Source organism: Anastrepha ludens, chromosome 3 (genome assembly GCF_028408465.1).
Source record: "Anastrepha ludens isolate Willacy chromosome 3, idAnaLude1.1, whole genome shotgun sequence".
In the NCBI taxonomy this organism is placed as follows: Eukaryota; Metazoa; Arthropoda; class Insecta; order Diptera; family Tephritidae; genus Anastrepha; species Anastrepha ludens.
Window position 1 is genome coordinate 117743938 of NC_071499.1, and position 14260 is coordinate 117758197.

At 35.5% G+C, this 14260-nt stretch overlaps 1 protein-coding gene across 1 annotated transcript in view; it reads left to right on the forward strand.

The window, feature by feature from the left end:
* Positions 1-14260, forward strand: part of LOC128857698 (homeobox protein goosecoid-like) — a 56652-nt gene that overhangs the window by 25254 nt on the left and 17138 nt on the right. The window contains exon 2 of the mRNA XM_054093443.1: positions 6640-6687. Coding sequence (XP_053949418.1) covers positions 6640-6687 — 48 coding nt within the window. The remainder of the gene's footprint in view (positions 1-6639; positions 6688-14260) is intronic.

A 14260-nucleotide genomic window follows, 5' to 3' on the forward strand; every position in this document is an offset into this window, starting at 1 on the left:
CGAAGCCATTCATTTCATTAAAATCAAAATGGAAACTGTTCCAAGCGGTATGCACATCGATACAAACCCCCGCAGCGCAATTTTGGGGGTATGCCTTATTCGATGAAGTAAATAAACTTAAACGTTACTCCATTAAAAGAATAATCAAACTACCCGAGTTCACTCCGAATTATGCAAAAACACTAGAAACTAATTTAGAAGATAGCCACATTTATTCTTTAGACCTACACTTGAGGTATATCTGGAAAACCTTTTAGAAATGCAATTGCAACAGACTCCCACACAAACTCACACAAGGCATCTCAAGTAAAAATAAGTTCGGTCTTGACGCAGACTGGCAAGATCGCTGTGTGTAACTTCTTACCAAAATGAAAAAAAAGATCTGAACATGTCAGGGCAAAAAGCACAGTCAAGCGCGACGCGAATTTATAAACATTTAGACTACTCAAAAGGGGAATCATATATTAAAGAAGCTATGCGACTACCTGGTTAGTTGGTTGGTTATAGTGGTGATTCATCCAGAATCCAACTAGCGCTTTCGCACCATTTTGTTGCCACATTCTCGTTACCAACTTGTTTAACAGTTATTTACAGCAAGACTATATCCTGTCTGTGCGGTTTAGGAACCTTATTAGATTGTTGACGTCTAAGTCAGACAGTTTTTCGAGACTCTCGAACACCGGCCTGCCGAAGGTTAACATTCTGTCGTTTCATAGGGCAGGGCATTCACAGAGGAAGTGGAAGATTGTTTCCTTTTTCTCCGGTTGTTTACAACTGTGACAGTATGTGTTGTGAGGGATGCCCATTTTGGCTGCTTGTTCTCCCACACACCAAAAGCCAGTTATGACTGCCGTTAGTCTCCAGGCGTCCCGTCGTTTCATGTTGATCAATGTTGACGATTGCTTAAAGTTGTAGGTGGGCCATAACGTCCTGCTGATTTTGCATTTCGTCTGGTCTCTCCATCTACAATCTGTGATTCGAAGGTATTTTAGGGATATTGCATTCTTGACTGTATCTAATGGTGTGATTACCGGTACTGCAAGAACGTTATTCATGGCAGATCCCCCTCTTGCCAGTTCATCGGCTTTTTCGTTACCTTCTATGTTCCGGTGTCTCGGGACCCAAATTAAGGTTACTTTATGGTTTTCACTCAAGGTGGTGAGGCTATTCCTACTTTGCTCCACCACTTTAGAGTTTGTTGTAGCTAAGTCCAGTGGCTGGATTGCAGCTTGGCTATCCGAAAGAATAGCGATATTGCCCTTAAAAGAGAAATCCGTGATTAGTAACCTACAAACTTCCCCAATTGCCAGTACTTTCGCCTGGAAGACACTGCTGGTATTAGGGAGACGCAGAGATTTTTCAATTCCAAGTCTATGAGAGTATATACCAGCTCCAACACCACAATCCATTTTGCTGTGATCTGTATAGACTATAATGTCGAAGTTGTTTAGAAAGAATCCCTTATTCCATTCTTCCTTAGATGGAGAGAGAGTGGCAAAATTCCTATTGGAAGTTACCGTCGGGACGATGTAGTCAGTCCTCACCGCGATTAACCGAGCTTGTCGCAATAATAGACTGGCATGACCATACGTTTTTTTCTTTTCAGCGACCCGCTTCATTTAACCTTGGAATAACGTGTGTCAGTGCGTTGAGAGCCTCTCTAGGCGACTACCTAACATTACAACAATTTTCAGAGCAAGATGTAGTTTACTAAAGCTATGTAAATGCAACCTCGTATGGAAATACCCAGAAAATGTGTACTCTCTCCAATTTAAACGAGGAAGAAGATACGCAGCACTTCTTGGGAAGATGTCCGGTACTGAAGGAGATCAGAACAAGATACTTAAACGCAGCGAAGCTAAATGAAACAGAAGTAATAGATATACTTAATGGCCAAAATTGGAAAAAAACTAACTTGCTTTATATATTCAGCCTTACGCTATAGAGAATTTCTTATTGTAGAGTTTAATTTTTGATTAATTCTTGAGCTGTGACGGACAACATTGTAATTGCCACAAATTTATTATTTCTTTCTTTATATAATTATATATTTAAATGAATTATTGTATAAATTATTGAGATGCAAGATGCAATATTTATAAATAGATAAAGAACTGCAACTACTGTACTTACTTATGTACAGTGGTTGACAGAAAAATCGTATAGATATGCAATCGGCTCAAGTAAGCTATTTTATATGAGTTTTTTATCATAATTTTCAAAACCAATGTTATGAGCATTTATGAAAACTCTTCCAAATTTCCACAGTTCCATTTAGCATCTGATGGCTAAATAGTACCTACGCCTTATTTACATATTTGCCTCTGGATAGAAATCTGTCGATATGTAGTACAAAAAAGTAGTCGAATATCAAGGCAATAAAGATGCGATTTTTGAATTAATATAAGTTGGTTTGCTTGGAAATCAACTTGCTTTTGAAAGGTTGTTCGAAACATTGCCTAAATTCACCATCAACTGAGTTACGTTGAAAGGAAATGTGGTCCGTGGAAGCAAAATTTCCTCAGCGATTTCTTTTTGTCAAAAATTGCACAGTGACAATTGTGAAAATATCTTCCGCTTAACTTTTATACGAGTATGGAGACAGTTTTTCTGTGCCCTGTTTCGTTGCTGGGTATGTTCTTCCGTATTTTAGATCCCGGTTTCTAATTTTATATTAAACATAAAAATCATATGCATTTTTTTCTTGAATAGTGTTCACCATTCTGTAGGCAATAACGAAGTTCCCAGTGGCATAAGTGCATATGTATATACATTTACACCTACAATAAAACAATTGTTGTACAAAAACAAAAAAAACTACCCCTTCTTTTCGTAAGAATTTCTCATTAATTAATCTTGAAGTGCATCACTTCAGCTAAAAATCAAGTACATCAGCCATAACAAAAAAGAATTTTTGCACTTTCAAAAGTTCAAAAGTGCACTTCAAATTTGGTGAGCCTAATTTAAATAAAAAAAAGCAAGAACAAAACAAAAAACATATTGATATGCACACATTCTGACATTTCACACCTCACACAATGGCAACAATTTGGCCAAGAAGCACTCGTTCGCCTGTGTTGCGTCATTTTACCCTTATTCCGTGTTTGTTGTTGCAAAATCGCCAAGATTAGGTTGATGATGGTTGGCGACTACCAAGCGAACACACGCAAGGCAAATGCTAAATTATTGTCATGACGATTCAACGAGCGAAGTGAGAAATATAGAAACGTTTTTGATATGACATTCGTGATCTACAGCTAAAAGAAGCGTCGAGCTCTGTACATCTTTGAGGGTCCGACAGAAACTGGGAGAGCTTGGCTGGGAAGTTTCTATATGTTCGCCATATTTGGTAGTCCTGGTCTTACACCCTTAGACTGCTATTTGTTGCAGTCTCTGGAGTTCCTCCTTCTTCTTCTTCGCCCTAAATGTATTAAGTTTGTTTTTTTATATTTTATTTTGTTTGATTTTATTTTTCAGTTTATCTCAATTTACTTCTATTATAGTTAGTTATATTATATTTTTGTTTATACATTTTTTAAATTTTTATACAAATATTTTGTTTTTAGATTCCTTAAATTGTATTTTATTTTATTTTTTATTTTTATTTATTCTAATTGGTTTGTTTTATTTTATTTGCTTATAAAATTTTTGTGACTTTTCTTTGTTTTATAATTTTATCTAGTTTTATTTGGTTTTTAATTGTTTTATTTTACATTTCACTAATTTTTAACCTATTTATTTTATTTTAGTTTGTATTCCTTACCTTTTTTATTTGTAGATACTTTTTTTGAGTTTTTTGTTTTATTAAGTTTATTTGATTCTTCTTTATTTTGTTTGATTTTATTATTTAGTTTATTCTGCTTTTATTCTATTTAGTTGTAATTTATTGTTGTTCATACATTCTTATAATTTTTTTCATTTATTCTATTGGCTTATTTTATTTTATTTGTTTTTTTCCTTTTAATTCATTTAATTTGGAATAATTTTTTAAGCCTAGTTTCTTTTATTTATTTACCCATTTTTTATTGTTTTTTTTTATTTCATTTTACTTTATTTTTTTTGTTTTATTTTTTTCTTAATTTTTGTTTGATTTTATTTATTTATTTATTTATTGAAAAGAGTAATAATTATAAATAATTATTCCACCTAAAGGTAAGAAAAAAAGGAAAGGAACAAGCACTGGCTGCTAAGACCTTCGGCTAATTGTTTGATTTTATTTTTTAATATTTAGTTTCATTGTATTTTTGTTGATGCATTTTTTTAATTTTTTAGTTTTTAGTTTTGTTTTAAAGGTTTTTAAATTTTCTTTGATTTTCATTTATTTTGTTTATCTATAAAAAATTGGATTTTGTTTTATGTTATTTTTTACCCTATTTCGATTTTGTTCATTTATTTTCTTTTGTTTTATTTTATATTTTATATTTTCTTTAAATTTGTATTTAAGATTGTTATATCTTTTATTGGATTTTATTTTTGTTTTTATTTTAATTAGAGATATTTTTTTTTAATTTTTGGGTTTGATTTTATTTTATTTTTATTGTTTTTTTTTTAGTTTGTTGTATTGTTTTTTATATATTAACTTTTTAATATATTTTTTTATTTTATTTTAGTTCATTCTATCAGGTTCCATTTATTTTATAATTTTTTTTATATTACAAAATATTTTGGGTTTTGTTTTTCATAATTTTTAACCAATTTTAATTTAATTTTAATTTTATTTCATATGTTTTGATTTACTTTAGTTTACTTTATTTTATTTTATTGTAATATTTTTAAATTTGTTTTAGTTTATGATTTTTATATTATATATTAATTAGTATTATATTTTAGTATTTTTTAATTATTTTAATTATATTTCATTTAATTTTTCCTTAATTTATTACTTTTATTTATTTCTATTTTGCCTTTCCACAAAAATTATTTCACAGAATTTGTTTAATATAATTTTATTTCATTATATTTTATTTTCTTTTATTTTATTTTATTTTATTTTATTTTATTTTTTTATTTTTTTGTTGTTTATTTCATTTTATTTTATTTTATTTTATTTTATTTTATTTTATTTATTTTTTTTTTTATTTTAGTTTATTTTATTTTATTTTGTTCTATTTACTATTTTGAATGTTTAGACAGGCTGCTCGAGGCCCCCCCAGCCCCCCCCCTATTTAGCTCGTTGCCAAATTTTCAATTAACCAGAATTGAGAAACACAAATTGAGTGATGCGACCATGGCTATTAGGATAGCTGCTCAAATATCAAAGGAATATATTGCCGAAGTAAACATCTAAGAATTAGATATTTTAATTTTTAACTCTCGCACTAAGTCATTTTAAAAGTTGTTCAAAGTTAATTTGATATCCTGTTAATTTGTTGAAAAATGCACATCTTAAAAAGCGGAATATACACAAAGCCATTCATTTCCGCACATAACAACACAAATGCGTGTAGACGAGCATAGCTGCAAACGTGCCCTTTAGGAAAAACCTGAAATTAGGTAGGTAGATAGGTGAAATGGTTGAAGTGGGAGTCTGTCACTCCTCAAGTAGCACTGACGCGCCGTTTTGATACCATTATGAGACCTCCAACAGGCAGATATCTACAGCCAGCCAGAGCTGTTAATATAATGGAGGAGATTGATTAGAATTAGGTTGTCACACTGCCCCAGGCTGTCGAACCTGAACATGAATCAGTGAAATTTTTGGTTGAAAACACAATTTCACTAAACCCATCGTGGGCAGTGGTGTCTGTTCAGAGCGTTTAACAGTTTCCGAGACCAAAACTACAGGTGAAATTTTGTTGTTGGCGCACTATACGACCGAAGCATGACTTCGTCTTTAGAAAGTAGAAGGTCGATTATTGCGCTCTCGTTTGCTTTCAATGTATTAAGGGTGACTTTGATTGCCCATTTCTGCTTCAAAGTATTCATTTAAATTAGTTGAATACAAATTATGCTCGTAATGCTACTATTGAACGCGCTATTCGTGATTTTATTCAGATCTCCATTTCTTACTTTCTAGATTTCTCAGTTTCAAAGAAGGGATTTTCTGTACTATTGAACTCCAGCTTTTAGTTTAGTTAGATGTAAATTTTGTAACATTTAAATGTAAATTTAAATATGAATATATTTTTATTACTCTTTAGTTTTAGTAGTCAGCTTTAAATCATGTTTTCTTGACTTCTTGAAATAAATAAACAATTAAAAACCAGCAGCTATAGTTAGAGAGTCATTAGTAGTGCACCAGACTTGTATAAATTAACTTCCCTGCAGGGTAGGTTTTTAAAAGAGAAAGTGTACGCTTAATGGCCTGTTAACAAATTGGCAATTTACACAAATGTGCCGCTCTTTTTCTTGTGTTTTCTTTGAAATATAAACATATCTGTATTTGACTGACAAATTGTCAATAAACTTATTAAACATTTTGCCATTTATTTAGACAGAACTGAACAGAAGAGATGCGCGTACACAAATAAGTTGTTCAAAAGCGCCTAAGTAATTTCGTTATTGGATAAGTAATCGAAAAGTTGTTCTTTGAACAAATAGAAAAATATTTTTAAAACATAATAACAAACATGTACAATATATATTATATATATATACATATATCTATCTATTATAAAGTCAAATCTTTTCTCTTTACAGGTTTTTCGCAAATGAAGACCTTTGGTATACCAGGTGGCTGTTTAACAGGTAACCCTCATATTATTTCATTTTATTATTTATTTAATTTAATTTTTAAATTTTGTTTTAATTTTTTTATTAGTTTATTTAAGTTTTTTTTTGTTTGTTTTTTACTTTTCGTTATTCTAGTTGATTTAATTTAATTTATATTTATTTCATTTTCCTTTATTAAGTTTAATTTCTTTCTTCCACTTCTTCTACTCCACAAAAAACCAATTGAATATATTGACAAAATCTCCCAACCGAATCTCGTTCGCGGAGCTGCACTTACTTGTCTCTCGACGTGCTTTGCGTACTCTGTGCACTGGCCGCGGTAACCATCCGCACTGTCACTTTATCTCCCGCTTGTGTAACAATACAATTTTATTATATTTTCCACTTATTTGCACAAAATTGCAACATACCTATGCGTCTCCTAGTGCATACACTTCATGACGAACTTACCTTTATTGTATGAAAATACGCTGATAAATTCTATCGCCTGTGGCAATTTTCACACACCTTTACCTTTCAACCACAGCCAACTCTCAGTTCTGAGTTGTTTGTCGCACGTTGCGCCTTAATTTGCACACTCGATGGAAAATTGTTAATTAGATTCTTCTTAGCGGTGCTCGGCAAGTTGGTTATCTGGGTAGCCACTGCGGTAACTCTCACTTGGATCGCTGCTCATTTTCTTGGTGTGGAGTGCTCAAAAGGATTCGTTAATTAAGCTGTATATTCGTACTTAGTCGGTTGTGTGTGACTACCTGACTAGGAGGGTTAGGTAAAATTTCTTGATCGAGGAAAGTGTTATTGTTTCGGTGCTGCACATTTTCTGAACTCGGAATTCACAGAGAGAACGTCGGTTCGAATCTCGGTGAAACACCAAAATTAAGAAAAACATTTTCCTAATAACGATCGCCCCTCGGCAGGCAATGACAAACCTCCAAGTGTATTTCTGCCATGAAAAAGCTCCTCATAAAAATATCTGCCGTTCGGAGTCGGCTTGAAACTGTAGGTCTCTGCATTTGTGGAACAACATCAAGACGCACACTACAAATAGGAGGAGGAGCTCAGCCAAATACCCAAAAAAGGTGTACGCGCCAATAATATATATATATATATATTCTCGCAAATCTTCCTGTATCGCTTACAAGCAATAACATCGCTTGGTTTGACTTATGATTTCGACCTTACCGGAAATGCAGTAAAGTCCTGAGCTTCTATGTATTAATTAGCAGGAATTCACCATTTTCAAGGAACTTATACCCCACAAAGACCCCCCGCCCCCCTCTCCATCCTTAGGTTAGGTTTGGTAACCGCATCGCACATAGAAACAATCTTACCACGAAAAGGGTCCGTTGTGAGACGCGAGGGCTGGGCTACATTTCCCTCTCCATATTAAAGCATCCTCAGCTTTTGACAAAGCGTAAAAGGTTGTTCATACCTAAAATGTATAGATTATCTATATTCGTTAAGAGGAAGGATTTTAAAAATCGGTTCCTGCTTCTGGCTAGAGCTGGGCATGTGCAAAAAAGGTGTTGAATTGTTTCCAACTTCTCCTCATTTCTGCAGCTACGACAGAAATCATGCGTGTAAACGCCTAATCTCTTTGCGTGATTTCCTATTAGACAATGTCCTGTGAGGGCCCCTACTAAGGTCCTGATTTGAAGTCTATTCAGTTTTATAATACTCTTGGACAGACGTAAATTTAGCCTTGGCCATGTTTGTCTAGCAATTTCACAGGTGTTAACGCCAGTCCATCTTTGATTTGCAGAACTGATTAATGCGTCCTGAATGAAAAGCTTACAAGTTGCAAGAGGTATCTTCATAAAATTACTTATGCATGGCATACAGGTACCTTCTCTTGCAAGTTGGTCTGCCCTACAGTTCCCTGCTATATCTCTGTGGCGTGGACCCCAACATAAGATTATACGATATTGTTAGGCCATCTCATTTAGAGATTGGGGACAACGTAACACACTTCTTGATGTTGTTTGGAATGCATCCAGGGCTCGTATAGCGCAGCTTGGCTGTCTGATAGAATGCAGATATCCGTTGATGATATTCTGTTTATCTTTAACCATTTTAAGGCTTCATCAATAGCGTTTATTTCCGCTTGAAAAACACTACAGTGATCCGGTAGTTTAAAAGATTCACTAATAGAAAGCTCTTCGGAAAATAGTCCTGATACTACACCGGTGTCCATTTTAGATCCGTCCGTGTAGGTCTTAACGGGAGTGTTGGGTGCTGGGTCTTCTTTGAACCATCCCAGTCTAGAAGGGATTTTCATTAGGAAATTCCTTTCGAAGCAAAGAATGGGAGGGTGATAATCACAGTCACTGGGTATATCCGTGTAGGAGTCTAAGATGGTTGAGTGGGCATGTGTGAGAGTCCTCCATTGTGAGCTCGCTTTGAGCCTTAAAGCGGAGCAGACCGCTGAGTATTTGCAGAAGAGATCTAGGGGTGGAAGATGTAGTATGATGTCCAAAGCCATGGATGACGTGCTTTTCATGACGTCCCATATTGCTAATTCCGCTGATCTCTGCACCTTATTCAATAAATTAGAATAGGTATTTTTCTGCATAGCACACCACCAGACAACATTTCCATATAGAAGAATGGGTCTGACGACAGCAGTGTAGAGCCAATGAGCAACCTTAGGTCTAATTCCCCACGTCTTACCTAAAGTTCTCTTACAGGCATAGGTTCGCTTTCCTGACCCTTTCTAAGGTGTTTGACTTCCAAGTCAGTTTCCTATCTATGTTTAGTCCCAAGTACTTGGTTTCTTCCGAAATCACAAGAGCTTCCCCTTTGAGCATAATTGGACTTAGCTGAGGGATTCTGTGTTTCCTAGTGAACAATATGAATTGTGTTTTGTCTGTGTTGACTCCTAGACCACACTTTCCTGTCCACCTAGAAAGTATGTCTAGAGCATTTTGTATTAGGTCTCTTAATGTAGATACAAATTTACCATAGACAGTAATAACGACATCATCGGCGTAAGCTATCACCTTACAGCCCACCGATTCCAGTATTAACAGAAGTTTATTTACAACTGCGTTCCATAAAAACGGTGAGAGGACTCCACCTTGCGGTGTACCTCTACTTACCAATATCCTGAGCACCGATTCTCCTAGTTTCGCTTCAATGATTCTGCTATTTAGCATTTTGCCAATTAAGCCTACCAAGCCCGGTTCTACCCCAAGATTAGTGAGTGCTGCAGTAATTGCCCTCCTTCAACATTGGTAAAGGCCCCTTCAATATCAAGGAAAGCGGCCACAGTAAATTTCTGTTTCTGCAATGAATTCTCTGCCGTGTAAATAAGGTTATGTAGAATAGTTATACATATCTGCAATCCAATGTGCTGACAGCTTCATCATGGCCTGATCTTTAACCATGGCTTGCATTGCTGTTTAATCTATAGAGATAGAGATGGGGAAAGTCGATATGCGAATGCCCAACCTCGCCAAAATTATACTAAGGACTTAGAATACGAAAACTACAAGCTTACCCATGCGGGTAATACAAGCAACGAAGCGAATGCTAGTGGTACTTTCGAGCTCCTACTTTCCCACTACCCTGCTCTTTGTAGGACTCGACAACATAAGTTCAAAATATTTTTCACTCTTGAAGGATATTGCTGACAGAAGGCTGAAGGGTTTGTTAAAAAGACGGGAAGACGAGCACGAATAATTACATAAAATAATATCTTCGACTCCAAATACATAGCAGTAGTAACAAAATGGACCCTAGAGGTCTACCTAACCTACCCAATCTAATAATTTTATTTTTAATCAATTTTTGTTTTGATCGAAGTCGCGATAATGTGGAAAAACTACGCTTTGGTGGAAGTTTCTTTTTGTTCTGAGATTGTCGTGATAAACATAAGATAAGAAAATCGAAGAAGCCTCAAAACAAAAGTACGCTTTTTCTCATCAATTTCAGTTAAGATGAAAGAAAATGTATCCATTGGTTGATCCGGGCAAAATTATGAGCATAGCAGGGCGACCGGACTTCGACAGACGGCTGAGCTGCTCAAGGCCGACAGCGAGTGCATGGCCACATGCATGCGTGAGCTCCTTAGACCCATCCAAAATACGCGCAATCCTTAAATTTACGCCAGGTACTGCAGAAACAGCCTTCTTAATATCATGTGTTAGTTTCCATTGATCATAGAATATGAAACCATTGTCGAATTTACAGCAGCAGGCACGTCGGGTCCTCCATGATTCCAATGGTGGTCATATGCTGACCCTATGGATTGTGTCCTGACCGACCATCAACCGAACGTCCTTCCTTCCTCTTAGTAAAATATTTGACAGTTTTCTGTTCGGGGTTGCCACAAAACACTTTGCAGTTCTGTAGCGTTCTAGACCGGACCATCGCTCTTTATGTAACTTGCATACATGATCGCTGATCTAATTCATGATTCCTGCGGAACTGATTCCGATTATTGGCTATGGCCCTTGTGGGGGAACCACTGATCTACGGTTGACTAATTCATCGGCAATTTCGTTTCCTTAAACACCGGAGTGTGCTGGAACCCATATAAGTACAAGCCTGTTTTGTCTTGCGACAGAATTAAGCTTCTTCTTAAATTCTTGAACAATCTTTGAAGTGCAGCCTGGTTGTCACTGAAAACTCCAATCTGTTTCCCGCTCCATCTCCTCCCGATTATCCATTCGGCTACTTTCAGGATGGCAAAAATTTCCGTTTGGAAAACAGTTGTCATTTCCCCCATAGCATCGTGATACTTATTACTATCGTTAAAGAACCATTCGACTCCAAACCCTATTTTATTCTTGGACCCATCGGTAAAGAAAATACCCATGTAAGCATCCTGAACGCGTTCTGGATTGGGCCATTGCTCACGCAAGTTTCCTTCCAAATGCAACTATGGGTATCAGGTCGTCTTTAGGTGACTTCTTAGCATAGAACACATTCTAAAGTACTGCCCCATCTCGAGCTACAGCAGCAATCCAACTACAACTCTAGACTGAACCAAGGAAGGTACGATGAAGTTACTAAGAGATTTGAAAATTATAAATATTTTTTTTTCAACATTTTTTCAGTTTACTTCCATTCCACTCAAGATTTCCAATTTTCAGGGAAATTCACGATAATCTCCAAAATACTTGGATCACTTGACATAGAATTGCTCTAATAATAAGCTGATGCCGATTTCTCTAGCGGAAGCATCTGGATTTATATCCAGCCAAAAAATGTCTACTTCAGCAACATTCCCCAAAAAATTATTGGGAGTGTCTTAGAATGTTAAACCAACAACAACACGGTAGCGGTTTCGGTTTCGATACTCACTGTAGTTACGAAGCAACAAATGATAGCAGGCCCAGATTATGTCAAAACTAAGCGCTTCTTGCCATACAGATCGTGAAACAATGGATTTTAGGCGGCGTCATCGTTTTGGTGAGCAAATTATCTCTCGTCTCGAACCAGTGGATTGGCCACCAAGAACGTGCGATATCACACCTTTAGACTTCTATTTGTGGCGGTATGTAAAGTCTAAATGCTTTGTGGGTTAACCAGCTTCGATGGCCGAATTACTGCGCTATTGACCGAATTACGGCAAGATTTGAAAGGGATTATTTGTACAAAATAAATGTGATGAATGGTTCTACACAAAAATAATAAAGATTGCCTAATCAATCTGAATTTTCCTTGTTTTGTTTCAACTTACAATCCAATACTTTTAAATTGATCACCTTTTGCAATTAAATTTATGAGGCTTGACCACATTTCTATTTCAATACTACTGAATTTCAAGTGTTACTTTTGTGTATTCCTTTACTTCTTGCTGTTGTTGTAGTATTCTCTTCAAAGTCTAACGACATCCTTCATATACATATTTAGTGGAACTGACTTTTGAAATTCCCTACACTTCCTTGCTACTTCCTTAAGAGTATCCTGCGCATGGTCATGTCGCTATGCCACTTTGCCTTCTTTTTCGCTCTTTCACCAAGGTTATTTTAAGCAAAGTTAGTGCAGAGCGGAAAATATTCTTTCGAAATCCATTTCACCAGCTGACTGCATCCTTCATTTGGCGTCGAGTGCATTAAAGCCAAAAGCATAGAACTGACTGGCAAGTGGGGTAATTAGATTTGCCACGAAAGCCATGGAAATGAATGTGGCTAAGTGTGTATGCGCATACCCTGAGAAGGAAGAAGGAGAGCAGATGAAGTGAAAGTAAAGTGTTCTCAAAGGCTATTGCACATTTTTTAATTGGCTTTTTTCTTTACAAAGTCTTGAATGGCTGAGGAAAATCTGAAGCATCTCGCCCACTGAATTTTACATTATTGTGAGCTTTTGTAAGGCTGTGTAAAAGAAGTAGCACTTGTGGAAAAGTGGGCTTGCAATAACTTCACCAGGTGCATCGCCACCTCTTTTGTTGGTTTTTAATTTTATGTATTTTCTTTCGTACTTTCATTGCATATCCTTATTTATTTGCTGAGCGTAACTGATGACATTATTAAGTTTGGCAAATGTGTGAGCGACAAAATAATTGAATTTCACACATAATAGGAATTTTATATTTACACATGACGCTTGCCAATGTTTGCGCGGTGGAACTGGTATGTCCTCTCAAGCGCTTGACACGCCCATTACATGCTTTAATATATACGTATGTGGCGTGTTATGATTACGTACACATACAGACATACATACATGTGTGTGCTCTTTAATGTTATTGCTATTTTACGCCTTTGTGAGGCAATCAATGTGGGCATTGCTCTGAAGAAAAGCTGCAAGAAAAAAGGGTTGATTTTAAGGATGTGTTCGACATAGGAATGTGCAAATGTTATCGAGGTGAAGTAATGAAAATGTAATTAATAATGTTTTTTGGGGCTATTTTACATTGATTTTCCTGCAGAATTAATTTCTTTTCATTTTGGTTTTTATATCAACTTTTTATATCAATTACCTTTTTTCTAATAATTGTCTTGCTTTTTATTTATTTTTCTTCTGCAACTGGAAGGTAACCCATTATACTTTTTTCGTTTTTTCCTAAATTACCATTATCCTGTGCCATATCCGCACCTTAATCTATGTGTACAACTATCGTCAACTAAATGCTAATCAACATCACTGCGTTTATCATTATTCCTATCCTTATTCATAATTAAGCCCAACTCGAGTCTCGCTTTTTGATTTTTAATTTTTTATCCCTCATTACCGTTATCCTGTTCTTTCTTTACCCACTCTTATCCTCACTTACGTCCTTATCCATATGTGTATTTTTGTTCTTATCCCTATTCATAACTCTGTCCAGCTAGAGACTGTCTCTTGGATTATTAATTCTTTATCCATAATTGCCGTTATCCTTTTCTATCCATATATTTATCCTCATTTGAACTCCTATACCTACTTGCATTATTATCCATGTGTGTATCTTTATCCTTATCCGTATTCACAACTGCTTTTGATTTTTTATCCCATCCCATCATACCATCATATAATTACCCTTATTTCCATTCTTTTTTCCTACTTCTATCCTTATCCATGTGCGTATCTTTATCCTTATCCGTATTCATAACTACGCCCAACTTGAACCTCTCTGTTTGATCGTTAATTTTGTATCCAC